Source organism: Grammomys surdaster, unplaced genomic scaffold (assembly GCF_004785775.1).
Source record: "Grammomys surdaster isolate TR1022 unplaced genomic scaffold, NIH_TR_1.0 126133, whole genome shotgun sequence".
Classification (NCBI taxonomy): Eukaryota; Metazoa; Chordata; class Mammalia; order Rodentia; family Muridae; genus Grammomys; species Grammomys surdaster.
Window position 1 is genome coordinate 7,325,770 of NW_021620941.1, and position 20,375 is coordinate 7,346,144.

Sequence of the window (20,375 nt, forward strand, 5' to 3'; positions counted from 1 at the left end):
TTCCCATCATCTAGAATTTTCTGAGACCCTGCAAGGCAGGACCACTGACACCACAGCCAGACATGCCAAAAACAGCCTAGGGCTTTTTTATTAGTCACCATGGAGTGCAAAATATAATACTGGACCTAGTGATACTTTCCCTTACCACAGGACCAGAAGGGCAGCATTTCAGGGCCTGAAGAGGGCATCTACCTGCAGTGGGAGGAGACCTTGGGGTCTTCCAGTGCTGCAGGAGGTTCAAGCTGACCCTCCTGGGGGCTAGGATATACAGTTGCTTCCAGTACCCGAAGTATCTCATCGGCATAAGAAATCAGCTCCTGGAAGGAGGAAACAAGAGGACCATTGCTACAGTGGCTTCAGGATCCAGGAAAAATTGCTTTGATGACATAACCCCGACTGATGGAATCTTTCAGGTGGCCTGGCTGCACTTCCCATTTGGGATTGGATTCAGCCCAGTCAGTCACAGAGAAAGGCATCCTGTGGAGCTATGAGTCAGTGCAATGCAAGTGTTCTGGCTTGATAAAGGTGTCATCATTACTTACCAGGCTGGAGGTAAACCGCCCCCGGATCACCCGGACTAGGTCTTTGATGCCCCCAGACTCCATTTCTGGCAGGATCTCCTCTGCAGGGGAGCAGAGAATATGGTGAGGCTCAGGATTGCTGCCCACTAGCCAGTTAAGGTTGGTCAGATGCCAATCTGACTCAGAGTAAATGAGTGGCAAGTTACAGAGGTTTGAGACCAGGCTCTGGGTCTCCTTCCCTTCCTGCCATGGAGGGGACAAGGTAAGGGTCCTCACTGTAGGAGGTCAGATGGGCCAACAGCATGCAGAGGTTCTCCACCACCTCAGGGTCATCCTTGTAGAGCTGGTAGATATCTTGGATGAGGTGGAGGCCGCTGCTGCCCTCTTCCAGTACTACTATTCGGAAGGCCACCAGTTCTGGAGTGGGGAGACAGGGAGATTTGTGTGTGTAATATAGTCTAGTATAGCTCCTTTGCAGCTGCCCTTATTCCTCAGCTCCCTGTACCCAGTGTCTATGACCAGTGCCCATGACTGGTCATAGGGTGGTTGCTGGGAGAGCTCTTCTGCCTTCTGTGATGGAAGCTCCTAAAGTCAGAGCTGTCCCCTGCTCTGTAAAATGGCAGAGGTAGTTGCACCACTTTGCTTCTCTACAGCTTTGCACTTGTTGGCAATGAGCACCATGCCCAAGGGAAATACGGCACTTTATGTTCCTCTTCCGTGCAAAGAAATGGAGGCCTTGGTGTGGCATTGTGGAGAGGGGCCTCCTGTGTAGGTGGCCCTGTCACTCTGCAGTGTTAACTGGACCTCAGAGGGGCTGAAAACTCCCTCAAAGGTTCTTTGTATAAGGGTATCAGGGACAAGTCAGGAGGAAATAAGATTCCCAACTGTCCTCCAGGAGGCCCCACCAGTCGACTGTCATGAGTAGAAATAAGCAGGAGTGAAACCAAAGAGACAGCCTTTGGAGCCCTGAGAGACCCAGGGTGGGAGCATTCATACCATATGCTGCTGACCATGGCCTGTCCCCGGGCTCATGGTTCTCTGCAAAGAAAGACTGCCAGTGCTTAGTGTGAGACCTGGAATAAGCCTGGACTTGGAGACAGACCTATATGTCAGAAACCCATGCAGCTGTGGGATATGTATGTAGTGGGGAGGTAGTCCTAAGACACTAAACATGGAGAAGTTCAGTAGTGTTTCCTAGAGGCTGTTTCTTCCTGTTCTAGTTTGGGGTCACCAGGTGGACATCACTGGTGGGATCTGGCTTTTGTTCCACCTCCAGGTGGCAGGCTGGCTTGTCCCAAACTTACCAGACACCTTTGCGAGACTGGCCAAGCCACGGAATGCATTGTTCACCAGCAGTACTCTGCCAGGGCACAGCTGGATGCTGTTCAGGAACAGCACTACCACCTCCTCAAACTGACTCTCCCTTATGCAGCCTACAAAGAACAAGCCTTGTTGTCTATGTGTCCAGGGTCACCTTCCCTGTTACCAAGACCTCAGGCTGCTCACCCAACAAGGACAGCAGCCAGAGCACCGCACAGCCAGCCTCCGCTACTTCCACATCCTCCGGATGAGTAGCCAGCACCCAGGTGACTGTGCCTGAGAGCTGCTCCAGGGGCTCTTTGTTCACAGTGACAACTAGGGCCAGGACAAAGATGGGGGACACCAGGCCAGGTATGAACAGAAGCACTTGCTGTAGATGTGCCCCTCTACACTGCTCCCTCCCACCAAGAATGGCAGAGGAGAGTCAAGGGGACAGATGTCCTCAGAGATGGAACATGGGGCTTTCCACTGCCAGAGTTTGCAGTAGAGTCATCATCAATAGAGATGGGGAATGTCAGCATTAGTGGCATTAGCATGATCTTTGTGGTATTCTGGGGTTGGCATGGCTTGGAGCTCTTTCCTTGGCAAGATAGATTCTAGAAGAGAAGGGCAGCCCTGGAAACCCCCATTCAAAACCCAAACCAGGATAGGGCCTCAAATGCTCTGATGACCTCTGGAGCCAGAGGCAGCCTACTTGTAATTAGACAAGGTGTTCTAACTTACCCCACCAGTGTCTCACTGTACCCATGTACTAGGTTCCCCAAAGAGCCTCATGGGGCCTGGGAGTGCCCTCCTGTGCTAAAGGGACAAGATGTAGAACAGCAGTTCTTAACCTGTTGGTCCTGACAGACTTAGAAACGCTGATACAGTTCATGTTGTAGTACCCCCAACCATAAAATTATTTTTGTTGCTACTTTATAACTGTAATTTTGCTACTGTTACGAACTATAATATAAATATATGTGTTTCCTGATAGTCTTAGGCGACCCCTGTAAATGGGTTATGCCTGTTGGGTCAAGATCCACAGGTTGAGAACTGTTCTAGAAGGTCTCAGGTAGTGGGGCTTATGCAGGAGGGCCTCACCATCTACCAGGAGGGACCAGAGTAGGCTTAGGATAGCGAGACAGATGTCCCTGTCCTCTTGGAAGTGCTCCAGGTGCTCTTGGGCAAGCTGAAACAAGCCCTCCTCTTCCAGCTCTTCTGAGATCTGTCCTGTGGGCAGACATAAGCACTTGGAGGGTGTTCCCAAGAAACCTTCCCTAGCACTACCTTTTCCCAGTGGGCTGATGCAACACCTAGTCTTCCTGGCTGGTCTATATTAATGTCTGATCCTAATATTCTCCTCACCCAAGTGGGCTTAGTGTGGGTAAAAAGTCTGAGTGGCCCAGTGCCTAGCCTTGACATGACCTGATAGCCAGCCATTCAGTTCTTGGCCACTGTCCCCAGTTTCCAAGCAGTGCCCATAGCTGCCACTGAACAGATAGCAGTATGGCGATCCATCTTGGGAATGAGCCCCTCTCCTGCCCATCTCCCAAGGCCTCTATTCTGTCCCTGGCTTTTTAGAGCAGAAACAGAGGGCAAAGGGCCAACACACCTTGGCTAGAGATAATGGTGAGCACGTTGTAGATCACAGTAATAAGTCTTTCCGAGTTAGGGTGGCTCCGCAAGGCATCCATCAAGAAGGAGATGATCACACTGCTCCTTGGGATCTCAGCTTCTGAGTCGTGTGCCAGTGCTGATTGGGCCAGGGAAAGAACATCAGTCAACCCCACAGCTGGGGCTCTAAGGTGGACAGATGTCCTCCCTTCCTTGCTGGGGACAGAATCACCTCTTCAAACTAAAGTATTTATGGGCTCTTGCCCACTGGCATGCAAGAGGGCCTGGATTTCACACACACAGCGCTAAGAAAAAGACACAATCTGTGTGGTGGTTAGGCTCTCAGTATTAAGACCAGAAAGGTAAAGGGGTAACTAGATGCTCCAGGCTTAAAGATAGAGCTAGTTAAGTTTTCTTCCTGTTTCAGAGAACTAGGGGGTGGGGGTGGGGGGTCTCAGTGACAAAGACTTCTAAGAACTTCAGTGTAGTGCTGTCCTCTGCTGGCAATCACATCCTCCAAACCTCTCCTGGTCAAGAAAGCCCAGAAGACTAACCTGTCTAGCTCCTATGACATAGCTGGGAAGCTTGTCCAGGGTCCCAGCAGGCTGGATCAGGTTCTGTGTAGACCCAGTGTGTATACAGGCTCATAACTATCCTCTATCACTCTGAGATGGAGTCACATAGGCACAAAAGGGAACAACAGACTGGAGAGGCAGATGCTAGGAATAGGTGGGAAGTTGAAGGAGTTGGTGAAACAGGATCTAGGAGGGAAGAACTCTGCTTTGCCCACCTTGGCCTAGAACACGCAGCAGCAGGGAGCAGGTGCTGAGCAGAATATCCAAGATCTTCTCATGCTGCTTTATGATGCTGATCACCTCCTCCACCAGCTCTGTGGGCCATGGCAGGCCTGTGGAGTGCACAGCACAGGGGAAGCTCAGGAGGATCTGGGCTGTGTGACACAGATGTGGTACCCAGAGGCTGCTGGGAGCCCACTAGTGAATCCAGAGGATCCAGGTGGGTGACCACAGGACAGAGGAGAGTGACCAGCCCATGTGTTCATAGAGTATGAGCAGTTGACCATCTGCCAAGGTCTACATTCTGGATTGTCCAGGCTAATTTGGAGTTCCTGGGTGCTAGTGGTTCTCCTGCCTCAGCCTCCAGAGTAACGGACCACAAGTACATGACATCATGCCCAGCTCTGCCAAGGCATATACTTGGAGCAGCTTCATGAAACAAGTCATTCTTTTCAGCCCTCACTTTCAGAACAAAGCTGAGAGTCAGTGATGAGCATTGGGCATTACATAGCTGTGCAAACTCAACCTGTTTGACTCCAGGGCCTGTGACTATGACTGAGCTGAGACTTGGCTTGTGATAAGGATCTCAGATTTAGGGACACTGGTACCCAGGAAACAGCTACAGCAAACCCACACTGATGAGGCTGAGCAAGAGGCATCTCTGGGTGTGGGTGAGGCCCACTGTTGGGCATTATAGCCCATTGCCCCAAAAAGCAAAATCTACCTTGTCCTGGGCTTTATTTTTTTTCCCCACAGGTAAAACACTCCTTTATCACGTACAGAACACACTGAAATACAGCATCCCCTCTGAACACAGAACAGCAGGCCCTGGCTTTCTGTAAGCTCCCAATAGAACATAGACCATGGCCTCGAAAGAGTTCTTCGTCCTCCAGGTGGTGGTGGTGCACGCCTTTAGTCCCTACACTTGGGAGGCAGAGGCAGGTAGATCTCTGAGTTCAAGGCCAATCTGGTCTACAGAGAGAGTTCTGGGACAGCTAAGGCTGAGAGACATTCTCTCTCAAAAAACTAAAACAAAAAGACAGTTCCTTCTCTAGAAGGAAAAAGGGGGCCGGGGGAAGAGACAGAGACAGCGTACATGTAAAACCCGATTCCATAGGACTTAGCATCATTTGAAACTATACATCCCTTGCCTTACAGCCGGGGTTTGGTTTCTTTGGTCCAGTAGACCTAGTTCTGGGGGTATGCACCACTCAGTCCACCTCCATCTTCTTACTCTGCAGAGAATCGATGAAGGCTTGCCATTCCGTTGGGTAAAAGCGTTTATAGACATTGATCTTATTCCGAATCTGTTTTGGGGTGTCTTGATAGTAATTCTTCTCATCCTGGGCCATGGCCTTATAGTCCTCCCCGTGATTCTCCACCATGTACATAGTCTTTGAGGTCCCAAGACAAGGTATTCCCTTTCTTCTGCCTCCAGGTCATTTAGCACATAGGGCTTCCATACAAGATCCTTGGGTCTCTCCTCCATGTCCACCTCCATGGCCTTCACCTTCCTCTTACGGAGGGGAACCGCCTTGTTGGGGTCCATGGCTAACCCCATCTCTGCCAGGTTCTGCTGCATGGATTTGGTGTGGTCCCAGGCATGTCGGATGTGGGAACACTCGATCCATGGCGCTGCCTTCTGAGGAGCATTCCGGTTCAGACGCTTTCGGTTGACGTTGTAGCCGAACTTCTGCCTCCGAGTCTTTCCCTTAGCCTTGGGGATCTCGCAAACTTCTGTACCAGCAACTCAAACCCCGAATCACGCTCTCAGAGCCGCGTGTTAATAGTCTCCCGTCCTGGGCTTTATATTGGTCACAATTTAACTATAAAAGGGACCTTAGGAGAGTAACAGCCTCCTTGTAGCCTCCACTGCCCTAGCCAATGGAACAGATCTTTGATGTCCTTTGGATGTGTTTTCTGGATGAATAGGTATATAATTGGGCAGGTAGGTAGATAGAGGAATGGATAAGGTGAGTGGGTGAAGAGATGAAAGGTTTCAGGAAGGGAAGGGTATATGGATGCCATACAGGTGTCATATTTGAGCAGGAAGACAGGAAAGCATGTTTGCAGAATTTCCCAAGAAGCTTAATAGCCATCAAAACCAATCCTGGGAAAGAGTTGTTCTCAAGCATTCTGGTAGGGGGGCGGGCAGGTTAGTATGCCTATGAAGGTTGGTGTGGTACTTTAAATATGATTAGCCCAGGGAGTGGCATTATTAGGAGGTGTGGCCTTATTGGAAGAAGTAGGTCACTGTGGGGTGGCCTTTGAGACCCTCCTCCTAGCTGCCTAGAAAAGTCTTCTCCTGTTTGCCTTTAGAACAAGAAGTAGAACTCTCAGCTCCTTCAGCACCATGCCTACCTGCACACTGCCCTGATTCTTGCCATGATGATAGTGGACTGAACCTCAGAACCTATAAGCCAGCCCCAATTAAATGTCCTTTATAAGAGTTGCTTTGGTCATGGTGTCTCTTTACAGCAATGGAAACCCTAAGACAGATGGTATGTAGCATCCACACTCTGATATCAATGTACATCTGACAAGCACATATAGGCAGTATGCCAAGTGGCTGGTATGCCAGGTGATCAGTCATAGTGCTGTTTATAAAAGTGGAAAACAAGAAGCAACTCAGATGCCCACTACAAAGATAATGGGGCAGATGGAAGGGTCTCTTCAACCAGGTGTGATGGGGCACACTTGTAATTGCAGGTACTCCAGAGGTGGAAGGATTACAAGTTCAAGGACTTTTTGGACTATACAATGAGTTTGAGACTAGCATACCAAAAAAAAAAAAAAAAAAAAAAAAAAGAGAGACAGAGACAGAGAGATAGAGAGAGACTAGCATAGGCGATTTAGACTCTTTCTCAAAGTACAAACAAACAAACAAGAGCTGAGGAGGTAGCTCAGTTAACCAGCTTTGCACGAGGCCCTGGGATCAACCCCTACCTAGTACCACCATGTCTCCCCAAAAGTGGTCTTTTTTAAAAAACAAAACAAAAACCCAAGGCCTTGTCTCCCTATAGATCAGGCTGGCTAGCTCTCAGTCTTCTTGTCTCAGCCTCCCTGATGCTAGAGGATTTCCTGTTGACCTGTTGAAATCGCACGGAGAAGCCAGCCTCTCCCACCCTCCTTTGATAGTAAGCGTGGAATCAATTAGATTCCCAGTTAGTAGCACTAGCCAGAGAAGCCTGTAGTAAGTCCCCACCTCCCAGCCTTTCCTGGGAGTCTGGGGAAGGTGCAGGACCTTTACCTAGCTGATCCTCTGGCATGGTCAGAAACTTGTTAATGGCTCTGAGCTGGACCTCTGGTCGACTGGAGAAATTCTGCATGACATCTGTAGGAACAAGGATATGGAAAACCCGACTGAGGACAAAGCCACGCAGGAGTGGGCCCTTGTCTTGCTGGCCCTCGCCTCGTGGGCCCACACCTTGCAACAACCAGGCCACAACATCAGCACTCTCAGCCTCACTTTTCAGAGGGTGTTCAGGCTGAGGGACTCACCAAAAATCAAACTGAAGTCTCTATGATCCTATCCCTGAGTCACAGTGCGTGCTGTCGTGCACACAGGAAGCACACAGCCTGCTGCCTAGAGGGTGTAGCCAAAGGGCACAAGACTCTGGAGAACATGGGCAGTGAACAGGTCTTAACTGTCTAACTACACAGGGGGTATGACCAATGAGAACAGGGAAAATAGGCAGAGCCAGGCTACTGGAAGCAAGGGTATACATTATGCACAGGGGAGGAACCTAGAAACTATTCCCACTCACTAATCATGCATAAACAGCAGGTCTAGGACCAAGTTGTGGGAGAGAGACACCCAAGTATCTGAAACTAGTACCAAGGCCGCAGCAGCTCCCAGCACTATCCACTGCGTCCCCACCATCACCTAAGATGTTGGCCATGTTGCCTTCTAGCAGCACATCAGTGATGAAGATGGGAACCGTCTGCCGCTGCATGTTCAGAGCCACACAGGAGTTCTTGAAGGAGTTGCTCATTAAGGTGACTTTGATCACATCCCTGGTAAAGGGGCAGAGAGCACTGATGGCTTCCCATAGGACCATCTCTCTGCCTTGCACTGTGGGTGACCTTCTGTTCCATGTGTATCTAGGAACTATCTTTGTAGTTACACTTCTAGGGACCTACTCTACTCTGAAATCACAGGACTCCTCCATGGCAGGGCCCCTAAAGATGGTCCTGGGTCCATCACTTCTACCTTCATGCTCCTTCTTCCTTAAAAACATATGAACAGGTTTTCTGATTGACATTATTAGAACAGAAACTTTTCCTGGTCTCCTGAAAGTGATATATGTGTCTTTAAGGTTAAGGCCCTGCTAATCCCAGCACTTGGGAGGCAGAGGCAGGCGGATTTCTGAGTTTGAGAGTTCGAGGCTAGCCTGGTCTACAGAGTGAGTTCCAGGACAGCCAGGGCTACATAGAGAAACCCTGTCTCGAAAAACAAAACAAAAAACCAAAAACAAAACAAAAAAAAAGGTTAAGGCCCTGCACCCAGTGGGAAAGTAGGGCTGCTTGCATCTTTTTCGAAGAGGCATGTATTCAAGCCAGATGAACACACCTGCAATTCCAGCATTCAGGAAGCTGAGGCAAGAGGATCACTATGGATTCACAGCTAGCCTGAGTCATAGTCAGACCTAATCTAAACAAAAAACCCCAAAACAAACAAGCAAACAAACAAACAAACAAACAAACCCATCATATATTTGAGATTAGTGGCTGCCAGGTAGTTGAGGGATATGTGTGTCAAACTAGGACAGCTCTGTGTGTTAAGGTATGAAAATGCTAAAAGGTATATGGATAGATTAAAAGAAGACCCAGCTCTGAGCTTACTTGATTGTTAGTCGGTCAGAGGGGTTGATATGCAGCATGAAGGGCAGAAGCAAATAGTAGACATCTGCACCAGGGATTTGCTTCTCCTCCATGGTTTTGAGGATGGGCTTCAGGCTGCCTGGGTGATGGCGGATAGCTTTCCGCAGTTGCATGGCTTCTGTGTCCTTCAAGGGAAGAGGGCATCACCTGGGCTTTTCAGCAGCCAGGTAACTGCTGCTGTCAGCACTCCCTCATTAGGCCCAGCAAGAGCTGAGGCAGGGGACTGAGGAAAGTGAGCATAGTGTAGCCTCCATGAAATAGAGAAAGGTTAAGGGAGACATGATAGGTAGGGTGAAAGCAGGCAGCCTCCCCACAGGAAGCTCACGTTCAGGAAGGAGCAAGTGGCCATGTCTAGAATGATGCAGCCCAGGGACCAGATGTCAGATTTGCTGGAGAAGGAGAATTTGAGAGCTTCAGGAGCCATCCAGGACTTCTGGCAAGGGTCTGTGGGCAGTCAAGGTGAAAGAACCACTGAGTGCTTTGTTCCCTGGGGATGAGGAACAGGACAGAGCCTTCCCCCTAGCACTACCACTCCTCTTTTGGTTGTTTTGAGAGAGGGTCACCTGTATCCCAGATGTGCCTTGAACTCCAGATCTACCTGCCTCCACCTCCCAGTGCTAAGACTATAGGCTTGCCCCCACTGGACTCCGCTACACTGTCCCCATTTCAGTGGTCCTTTGCAAGGGCTTCAGACAGGAGCCCTTAGTTGTCCTCTTTGGGCGGGATCAAAAGTGCAAGCTGTAGGCAGTGAGAGCACTGTCCTGACAGACCTTAATCTCCACCAGGGAGGCTTGTCCGTCTGGGCAGGTGTCTGCCAAGCTGGCCTGCCTGCCTGCCTGTTTGTGTGACAATAGGCAGGAGTTGAGAGAGGTGTGCTCCAGAAAAGCCAAAGTGTGGCCCTCTTTGCACAGTTTATCCCCTCTAAATGTTAGGACCTTAGGGCAAAGTTCTGGCTGCATTGCCTTATTCCTAAAACTTAAACCCGCAGAAAGAGCCACCAGTGTAGTGTTCTTACCCTGTTCTACCGGTGTGCCTGGACTCAAGTAGTCACTCCATTTCTAAACCTCCAATCCCCAGCCAAACAGTGAAGGGCCAGACTCCAAGGACACACCCTATTGATACCTCCATACAATCCTTTCCTGTACCCACTTCCTCATCAACCCACCAACTGTCCACCCATTTATCTACTCACCCACCTATCCTCTGTGTGTCAAGGACAACCACTGCCACCACAGGACTCTGAATTCTCTTCCCAGGTTGCTCTGTCTGTCTGTGACAGTTGTTACAGGCTTGATATGCTAGATCCCTTTTACCCTAACATCTTTCCATCTTCTGGACTATTTCAGCTCCATGTCTAACATGCATAGTCAGTGCCTATATCCCAGAGGACTGTACCCCTATATGTAGCTTCTGTTCTTTTTGGGTGCTTTCTTCCCCACAAGAGTTAACATCTTCAGGGGACCACAACCATTGTTTTGCTTCCCAAGGCTCTCTTTTACATGTTGGAGTCCTTTGGACCCTGCATCTTTCCACAGTGGCATATCTAATGTGTTATTCCCTAGGTTGGAGATCTCTAGACCTTCTGAGTTGAAAAGCCCAGCCCTAAGAGTAGCCACTGTTGTCTAGATGCCAAGAGCCACCACCTCCTTTGCCACTCATTCCCAGTCTTCCCTAGCCACCTTCTTCTGCTCGGACATTCCACTTGGCTTCGTGGGTCATCAGGGCCTGGGAGCTCAAGTCCTGTAGTTTACAGTAGCCGTTGTTAATAAGGACAATGTTGGAAGGCTTGAGGTTCCTGCAACCAAGAACAGGGGCCTCTGGTACCATGCAGCTTCCTGGGATAGGGCTAACACATGCTCGAGCCTTAAGCCTGTTCTTCCAACCCAGTTCCAGCCCTTTTCATTCCTCAAGAAAATGTTCTGCTCAGCCTGCTTATTAAATAATTGTTTCCTAGAACATGACATCTACTCAGTTTCTGCACATTAGGGAAGAACTCCATTGTAAGTACAAACACTGAGGTCCCTCATTAGAGAAGATATCCATCTTTTTGTATTTCTGGTGGCATTAACATGGGCACTCTATTCTCTTTGCTCATATGGACCACGTTGATGGAAGTCATTTCCCAGATTCTTCCCACTGGAGATCTTAGGCCTAAAGCTGGGTGCAAGGGTCAAAGACTAGGACTGGATTGCAGCAACTCTTATTGGCCTGTCCAGAGGCTGTGTCACTACAGGCAACCTCACTTCTCTTCCTTGGCATCTTATCTCTGTTTCCTCACCCTTTAGAACCACCCTGTTAGGCCCCCCACATTCCCACAGCCCTGCGCCTTTGGGGTGAGTCAGGCTGTTCTCTCAACCAAGAAGGGGACTCCACAGAAGATGCCCCATTCTGCCCAAATCTGGTCCCTGGGCCTGGGTATCTGGGGCTAGGAGTTTTGGTCAATCGGCAGAGGAGGCTCCATCACCTGTGAACGATGTTCAACTCATGTAGGTAATCGATGGCATCCAACACCTGGCTTAGCATGGTATGTATCCACTGAGGAAGAAGCAGGGGACGTGACATTGGAAGGAGTCTAGGAATTCCCCAAGGGCATTTCTGCAAAGCTGCATATTAACACCCAAAGTAGTCAGTAGAACAGTGACAAGCTGGAGATACTGGGTGCCTTGGGGCCACCAGTGGCCACACTCTGTGGGCCATGACGCTCTCAGAAGGTGGCCTCTATGGGCACTACTAATGCTGAAGCCCCTGCAGTGCTTGTCAGGGCTTGCACTTTATACCATCAGAGTGAAAAGAGCCCGTGAGACAACACAGGCGGCAACAAAGTGGTACCTAGTGCTCCCAGCAGCCATTTTCAAATTATGTACCTAGGACTCCTGAATCTCGTCTCAGGATTAAAAGACACTGAGGTTCCAGGGACCCATATCTTCCTGCTGTGGCCCTTTTAGAGGAGCTCATTTCATGGCTTCTGAGACTATTTCTGTTTCCAAGATTTCTACCCATGACAGAGGTGCAAGCCTACTCTAGAGCCTGCCCCTGAGAAAGGCAATGAAGTGAGCTACATGCCTCTCTGAGACTCTCTGGAGATAGCACCTGGGCCACAGGAGCACAAAAATTCTCACAGGAAATCATACACAGATCTTGGGAGGGTACTACTGGTCTCAAAGGTAAAAGTGAAAGTTTATAAACTTCTAGAGGAAAATGAAGGTGAGCCCTGTGACCTTGGAGTAGAGAAGACTACCTAAGCCAGGTCTAAAACGCCCTGGCCACAGGAGGACTGGCCGCCATTACAGCAAGGACTGCCTATTACAAGGTGGTATCAAACAAGTGAACTGGCAAGTCCCAGACTGGGTAGAGGTATATGGACACTAATGTCTACCATATGTAAAGAATGTTTATAAATCAACAAGAAAACAATTTGAATGGGAAGAGTAGTTAAAGGGGCACAGAAGAACTCCAAATGCCCAAAATGTTGCTGATTATGGTTATAGAGGCCTATAATCCCAGGACTGAGGAGATAGAGACAGGAGTATCAGTTCAAGGTCATCCTTAGCTAGTGAGTTCATGGTCACCTCAAAATAAAATAAAACAAAACATAACAAAAACACATATCCAAATGTGCTTGTCAGGACTACTGATATGGAGGTGCAAATCAAAGTTCTAACAAAATGTTACTACCCCTTGAACACTTGACAGGGAAAAGACAGACTTAATGATACAAGGATAGGCCAAAGAGGTATATGGAAGGGAAGCCCTCTTTGTTTCTGGTCAGAGTAAACCCTGGTAAATCAGCTTCTGTTAGAATGCCTACTGAAACCACATCTATTCTCTGACCCAGCAAAACACCTAGTTCTACATGGTTAGGTAAGAAAGATTAGCCCTTCCACCAATGCTCTGGTCAGTTGTACTCTACAGCCCTGCACTGGGAGTGATCAGCACAGGAGAGGCAGACCCACTGAGCACTTCCTTGCCATGAGCAAGGGCAGCTAGCAGACCACAGGAAGATCAACAAGGCATGGCTAGACCTCAAAGGTATGGGACTTACTGGACAACATGTGTTCAGATTTGAGCCACATACACTGAGCTCATCTGGATGAATTTCAGGAAGTGCATTACAGTCTCTGAAGGTAGACCCCATCAGTTGCTTTTGCCTTGGATTCTTCTGAGTCCTAAGAATGCCTAACCCTTAGCATAGGCTGGGGCTGGGGCTGGGGCTGGGGCTGGGGCTGGATCTGGTATAAGCATACTTGTAGTGCCTCAAGCTATACAACTGAGATAAGTGCACAAAGCAGTGTAATGACTCCGTACTGGGAAGAGAAGCCTAAGGCCAGACCCAAAGTTCCTCTTGTCTCTTACTGCAGGAGTCTTCAGGGGTAGAAATCAAAGGTTTAGGTGGGTCTCAAACCTGGTGGCCCAGAGTCAGTCAGTCCCTCCCTCCCTCCCTCCCCCCTTCCTTAGCCCCCCCCCCCCCCCCCCCCCACTCGCACCCCCCCCCCCCCCCCCGGTTTTTCCAGGCAGAGTTTCTCAGTGTAACTAACTATGGCTGTCCTGAGCTCATTTTTGTAGACCAGGATAGCCTTGAACTCACAGAGACCTGCCTGCCTCTGCCTCCTGGGTGCTGGGACCAAAGGCATGCACCATAGCCAGCCCCAGAGTATCTCTTACCTCAGTGTCAACAACCTCTTTTAACTTCCTCTTATTCTCCATTACATTCTGAAAGGTCCCTTGGTTGTAATAATCCATCACCAGGCAGAGGAACAGAGAGGAGATCTGTCAGAACACAAGGCCCCTTAATCAGCTGCCCAAAGATTGGGCCTCAGGACTCTGTAGGATCACTTGCTCCAGGGCATCGTTCAGTGGCTGTCATTTGTGGTGGCAATGGTAACAATGCCTAATGGGGACCCCTTACTCTCTTGTCCCCATTCCTATGCCCTACTATACCAGGCCTTGTTGTTAGTTGACCTTCCTGAAAATTGCAGTTGTTCCTGGCCTCTGCACATGCAGAGTCCTTTATGGAATCATCTTTACCGCTCAATTGCAGGATAGTCCCTTACGACTCTGGGAGCTCCTCTGAGGATGCCACCCTGGTCAGGGTCCCAGGATGTGACCAGTGGCCAGTTCTGTTTCCTCCAATGAAACATTGTCTCTGAAAGCATTAGGGTGCTTGGGAAACTGGAGGGTACATGCAGTGAGGGCCCGCCCAAGCCCTGAGTTGTCAGCTCATCAGGGAAACTGATGTGGAGATGGGGCACAATGGATGCCCCTCAGCCTTCCCAGTGTCCTTCTTCCCCTCAGTCCCCTCTGGAAGTGTGACTTAGGAAAGCTGTACTCATTGCAAAGGCAAGATGTCCTGTTGTCAACAGAACAGAAGCCTGGGAAGCACTACTGAGGATCCACTAATTGTGAGGCACTGGGGCCTTAGACCCCCCCCCATGAAATGAGAATAATGTTCCCACCCTATTGCCATGGGAGTAAGGGGTCCACAGCTTTGAGATAAGAGGGGAGACCAGAAAAGCAGCTTTCCAATATCAGACACCTTCTACAAAAGCCAAAACCCCATCGCTAAAGGTGTAGTCTAGAGCCTAGCACCTGGCCTCTTGCTTCAGCTGTTTTAGAGCTGATGAACCCAGAAGTGGTGGCTCTTAGCCTCAGCATCTTCCTTTGTGAAATGGGCTGTTAGGCTTCATATGATGAGGCTGTTGGGGGATCATCAGAGATCATGCACAGAATCCAGGAAATGCCTGCCTCTCAGAGTGTTCCATGCTGTCAGCTTCTGGGTTGTGGGCGCTCCAACTCACCTCATTGTTCCACATGATGAACATCTCATGGTACAGAGAGATGTTGGGGTGCTGGAGCTTCAGCAGAGGCATCAGCTGTACAGAGAGGGAACAGAGTGTCTAAGCCAGTACTGCTCTGCTACACATTCCAACAAAGAGATAAGAATGGCTCTGAGCAGGGCATGGTGTGGGTGCAAGGAAGCGGTGTAGCCTGCCAGAGAGAGGCCAGGAGGCTGGTGTGGGTCTCCAGAATGGGGTGATTGATCATGCTGTGTGACCAAGACTTGTTCTTTAACCTTTCAGAGCCTCACAAGCACATATAAAAATGGTAACAGGCTAGGCTGTAAGTTCAAGAATAGAGCCTTTTCTAGCATGCATAGAGCCCTGGGTTTGATACCCAGGACAACCTCCAGCCCCCAGTGAACAGGTGCAGACCCAGGGGGTGCTAGGAGACAGTCAGGCTGGGTTGGAGAATATGCTGTGCTCAAAGGCACAGTGAAGTACTTAGGAAACAAATCTAATCAGGCAGCAGAAATGGCCACCTGAACACAGTGGCCAGATGGGCCATCGCTTTGACTGGAAGCTGGGTGAGAAAACACCTGGCCTGGCAGACTCGAATGGGAATCAACATGGCTGTGATGCTGGAACCACCTATGCTCCTTCCATATGTCAGACCGACTTGTCTACCTCTGCTCCACAAATCATGCTGACTGTTGATGTGCAAGGGCAGGCAACTCCAGAAGGAAGCCAACCCACAAGGGACCGTACTGGAGGAGGAGTCACCTTTCTCTCCAGTGAGATTTCTAGAGAGGCCTAAAGAAATGGCTTCTAGCTGCTATCTATCAAGTTGGTAACTGCAGTCTCCTGTGGCTCTGTGAAAGCAATTTTCAACCTTCTCACCCTTCCCTGACTCTTTCCTCTCTCCTATTCTTCCTTCCTCTTCTCCTACTTTTTTGCTCCTTTCCTTCTATTCTGTGCTGAGAACCAAGTCCAGGGCTGGTGCTTTACCACAGAGCCACATCTCAGCCCTTCATCTCTTAAGTCAGAACCTCACAATTCCATCCAGGCTGGCCTCAAACTTACGATCCAGTCAATGCTGGGACTGAGAGTGACCACTAGCACACTCAACTAATTGATTAATTTACGTTTTCTTTCTAAACGTTTTCTTTGTGTCTCCCAAACTTTGTACTGTTTTTCTTTTATAACTAGAAGAAAAACATTTTTTTCCCCAGCGCTGGAGATAGAACCCAGGGCTTGGAGCAATTGAGGCACATGCCCCATCACTGACGGACAGCCCCAAGTCTGAAGAAAAATATCTTCAGAAAATGTGAGCTGGGTCAGTGAGTAAAGGAACCAGGAGAAAATCATCTTCCCAAAGCTGTCTTCTGACCTCCCTACAAGTGCCATGAGTCACGCATGTGTACATGTATACACACACTAAACTAAATGAATGTAAGGAAAACAAGACTTGTCTTTAAAAAGATGGCTATTGGGCATCAACAAGATGGCTCAGTGGGTTAAAATGCTTGCTTTGAAAACCTGACAGTCAGGCCAGGTGTGGTGGCGGACGCTTTTAAACCTAGCACTCAGGAGGAAGCAGAGCAGGCAGATCTCTGAGTTTGAGGCCAGCCTGGAATACAAGAGCTACATAGTGACATCCTGTTTCGATAAATAAATAAAAATCAATCAATCAATCAATCAATAAATAGGAAAAGAAAAGAAAATGAAAGTCTGGGTTTGACTCCCAGAACCCACATAAAGGTGAGAAGAAAGACCTGACCCCACAAAGTTGTCCTCTGACCTCCATACACGGCTGTACAATGTGGATTTTGTCCCTCTCCAACAATAATAAAAAATAAATAAAAATTTAAAAGATGGTTAGTGGTAGAGTAGCCATTAGGGGAACGTGTCCTAAGTGGTAACTAAAAAATAGATGTCCTGAATGTGGACTCCCCTTATGACCACTGCATATTTCCCTTCACCCAGTCACTCAGCAAGTGGAAACAAAACCCAGTTCCTGTGTTTGCTGAGTACTGATTGCCCCAGGGGGCCACTGATCATTACCTCCTCCAGGGCCTTGTTGGCATGATGCTCATCAATACATTCCACCTGTTGGTCCCAGGAAGACAAGCTCAGTTAGTAAATGTGTAGTGAACAATGGCTCCTACCACCTCTGCCGTCATGATCTCTATCTCTGTCATTATCACAATCACCACCACATCAGCTAATACCTCCAACACCAGTATCATCATTGCCACCACACCATTTATAGGAAAGTCAGCCAAACGTAGAAAAAGACTTCACTGGGCATGGTGCCTTGTGTTTATAATCCCAGTACTTAGCAGGTAGAGGTAGGGGGATCTCTGAGCTTGAAGTTCCCCTAGACTTATAAAACACCTAGTGCAATCCTGGGCTATAGAGTGAATTCCAGGTCAGCCAGGGCTACACAGAGAAACCCTGTCTCAAAAAACCAAACCAAACCAAAAACCAAAAAAGGAGAGTAAGTGGAATCCGTAATGTTGGGGATGGGATGTAGCTCAGTGGTATAATAGTGCATGCTTTTAATCCTAGCACTCTGGAGGAAGAGGCAGGCACATGGATCTCCGAGTTTGAAGCCAGTCTGGTCTACATATTGAGTTCTAGGACAGCCAGGGCTACATAGAGAGATCCTACAAACAAACAAACAAACAAACAAACAAACAGAAGAAGTTTCTTTCTCCTGAAGTCCTATTGCATGAATTTTTTTTTCCCTAAGAAAGTTATATATGCTCAAAGGGAGGAAGACCCTGTAAAGATATCTAAAGATATTTATCACAGTTCCTTTTGCTGGTGAAAAACAAATTGGGCTAAAGCCATGTGATTAGACAGGCTGGCTAACTACAGCACAAGAAACTAGTTGGGAGGAGATACAGCTGTCAGATAGGAGAGGAGGAAGCTGTGGTGACAGCCAGAGACATTGTCAATGTTATCAACTTCAGTGCCATTCTTACAGACATAGAGACTGGAAAGTCACAAGACTCCTGCTTATAACCCCTCACCTGATTTTTATTTAGAAAAACCAAATGGCTAATTTTGCTTGTGTTTGCTTGTTGAGACAAGGTTTTACTGTGTAGCACTGGCTGGCTTTGAACTTTAGCTTTACTTGCCTTCCTCCTAAATGCTGAGTATAGAGCAGGCCATCATGCCTGGTGTGGCTAGCTTTAAACAACAACAACAACAACAACAACAACAACAACATCACCAGCAACAAACCCTCCTTTAATTGTATAGAAGACAGGTAGCCACTTTGGCCACTGGCCTGTGACATAAGGGAACTAATCCTATAGCTAATGAGCAACAGAGGTAGATAAAACACTCCAGGCCCAAGCCCCCTGGGCTGAGGCTGCTGGGAGGTCAGATCCCATCCCCAAGATCCCTGTCAGCACCCTGGAGGAAGGTGTACAAGGGACTTGTACAGCAGAACTCCTCTCTAGGGTACTCCTGTGGACCTGTACCCACCCCAGCTGTGCCAGTTATATGCCTCGTACTCAGTCTCTGGGATCCTCTCTGCACCCCCCACCCCTTTCCCTTTTGGTAAGACCAGTAGCCCTGCATCCCTTATCAAATTCCAAGCCTTTGGGAAACAGCAGCCTCAGTGAGGATGGGACTCCTGAGTCTCACCATCTTTGGCTGTGAGATTGGAGTTTTTGTTCTGGGTTGGCAGGGTTGATGGGTTCAGTGAGGTGATGGCAGGCATGTGAGTGAGCATTGTGGTTAGTGGAGTAAGACTTAACATTTCTACTCAGCAGAGTGAGGGAGTAAAGAGGGAACACCAGGAAATCTCATGCTACAGCTTGCCTCAGTGGGGCTCGTCTAGGGATTTCTGGGAGTCTGAGAGACCTCTGCAGCCTGGGGCTGTGAGCTTGGGTTTGGGAGAGGAACTGCTACACAAGTGTACATCACAGATCACAGGACTCTGCACCTTACCTGTTTTATCAAGAACTTGGTTTCAGTTTCCAGTTCTTCCACCACCAGGTTCACCCCTAAGGCCCCGGGACTCAGCTTTTGCAAAATCTACCCTCAAGGAAGAGAGAGACTTTGAGAAAGTGCACATTATTCTATATTTCCCACACCTGATGATTCCACACTGGGCCCCTAAATCAGCATCTTCTCTCAATTTTGCTATTGAGGAAATGGCCTTAGGTGATGGACTGAGAAGCCCTCCATCACTTCTCCAGGTGGAGCCAATACAATTTCCCTTAAAACCCATTCTGGAGCCCTTATTTTACAGCTTCATGACTGTCCCCAAGCCTGCAGGGGCAGCCTGATAGTGAAGAGAAAGTTCCCCAAGGGATAGGGAGTATAAGTGGTTCTTAACCCCAGTGACACCTCCATCCACCTCTTCTCCAAAACGAACATCCAAATAAGGCTCTGTAATTGGTGTAACTGGTGCAGTCATAGCTTTCTTAGGGCTCAGCACTGAAGGAAGTACTTCGCAGCCATTCTCTGTAAACCTTCACCAGTGCTCCCCACAATTTACTTTAGAGATATCGAGGCCAAGGGAGCAAGGTCCTTGCCTGTGGCTATGGCACTCTGGGGTCTGAGCCAGAGCTCATGTTTGAAGTCACACCTTCAGAACTGGTCTGCAAGCCAGAACTGTACAAGACCAGTGCTGTCGGGTAGAGGTAGCTGAGACCTGAGTACAGAGGCCGCTGTCAGCGTGGGAAAGGAGACAAGACATGTAGGCAGTACAGGAAGGATAGAATACAGGGGATGTAGGAAATCTTTGGAGTTCAGCCTAGGCCGGTGAGCAGTGGGTTGTTTTTTGTTTTTTGTTTGTTTTTTCTTTTTCTTTAAACATTTCTGGCCAACAGAAGTGCATTTGTTTGGCTAACGCATGTAAGCCTTCTCTCAGAGAATACTAGAAAAGAGAGGAGAAGCAAATGTGCAAAAGTGAAGCTTTTATAAGCTGAGTCTAATCTTTAATGAGGCTGACAGATCAGGAAAAAAGCAATTTAAAAAACATCCACTCAGGTTTTTTGTTCCGTGTTCTGCCTTTAAAGTCCCCCCATACACGGAGAGAAGGGGCACGTGCACCATTCTCCAACCAGAGTTTAGATTGGGGGATTGGTTGTCATTTTAGAGAGGGAAACTGAGGCCCTGGGAGGACTCGAAGGAGAACTTGGAGGAAGAAACTTGAGGGGGTCATGAGGTCAACCTGTGATGAAGGCTGGGCCTGGCTGTGTGGCCCTCGGACCTGTCCCACTGCCCACAGACCCTGGGCCTTGGTTGTGAGGGCATCTCAGCACCTGAAATCTTTCCATGGTCTCTGGAGGAGACACCGCTTCACTGACCCTCTGCAGTATTAAGTCCTCGAGCCAGGCCGGTAGTCGAACCCTCAAGTTTGAGCATGCTCGGTAGTGACTGCTCCGTGTGCCCAACCCCTCAACCCCTCAACCTGACTTCCGTCACTCTCAACCCGGGGCTTATCTGCTTAGCACTTTGGC

General features: G+C 48.8%; 1 protein-coding gene and 1 pseudogene across 1 annotated transcript; both read right to left on the bottom strand.

Annotated features, from left to right (window-relative positions):
- Window positions 1-63: 63 nt before the first annotated feature.
- Window positions 64-20,220, bottom strand: Stkld1 (serine/threonine kinase like domain containing 1). The gene is made up of 19 exons (XM_028757030.1): window positions 20,178-20,220; window positions 18,856-18,964; window positions 16,954-16,998; window positions 14,911-14,985; window positions 13,778-13,882; window positions 11,580-11,650; window positions 10,795-10,910; window positions 9,441-9,559; window positions 9,077-9,240; window positions 8,118-8,248; window positions 7,482-7,565; window positions 4,228-4,344; window positions 3,436-3,576; window positions 2,925-3,053; window positions 2,028-2,156; window positions 1,826-1,954; window positions 798-938; window positions 543-622; window positions 64-317 (listed from the first exon to the last, which is right to left on the bottom strand). Exons 4-19 carry the CDS (start codon window positions 14,980-14,982, stop codon window positions 189-191), a joined length of 1,857 nt encoding a protein of 618 aa, XP_028612863.1. The 5' UTR covers window positions 14,983-14,985; window positions 16,954-16,998; window positions 18,856-18,964; window positions 20,178-20,220; the 3' UTR covers window positions 64-188.
- LOC114612159 lies at window positions 5,337-7,190 on the bottom strand (annotated as a pseudogene).
- Window positions 20,221-20,375: the final 155 nt, after the last annotated feature.

Bases quoted from the DNA above. Each gene is read 5' to 3' on its own strand.
- Stkld1 (XM_028757030.1), bottom strand. From the start codon at position 14,982: ATGCCTCTGCTGAAGCTCCAGCACCCCAACATCTCTCTGTACCATGAG. The intron at 4,345-7,481 runs GTAAAGGTCCTG...TGCACTCCACAG, and splicing joins CATGCCAGAGGATCAGCTAG to GCCTGCCATGGCCCACAGAG. The intron at 1,955-2,027 runs GTGAGCAGCCTG...TGTTCTTTGTAG, and splicing joins CTGGCTGCTGTCCTTGTTGG to GCTGCATAAGGGAGAGTCAG.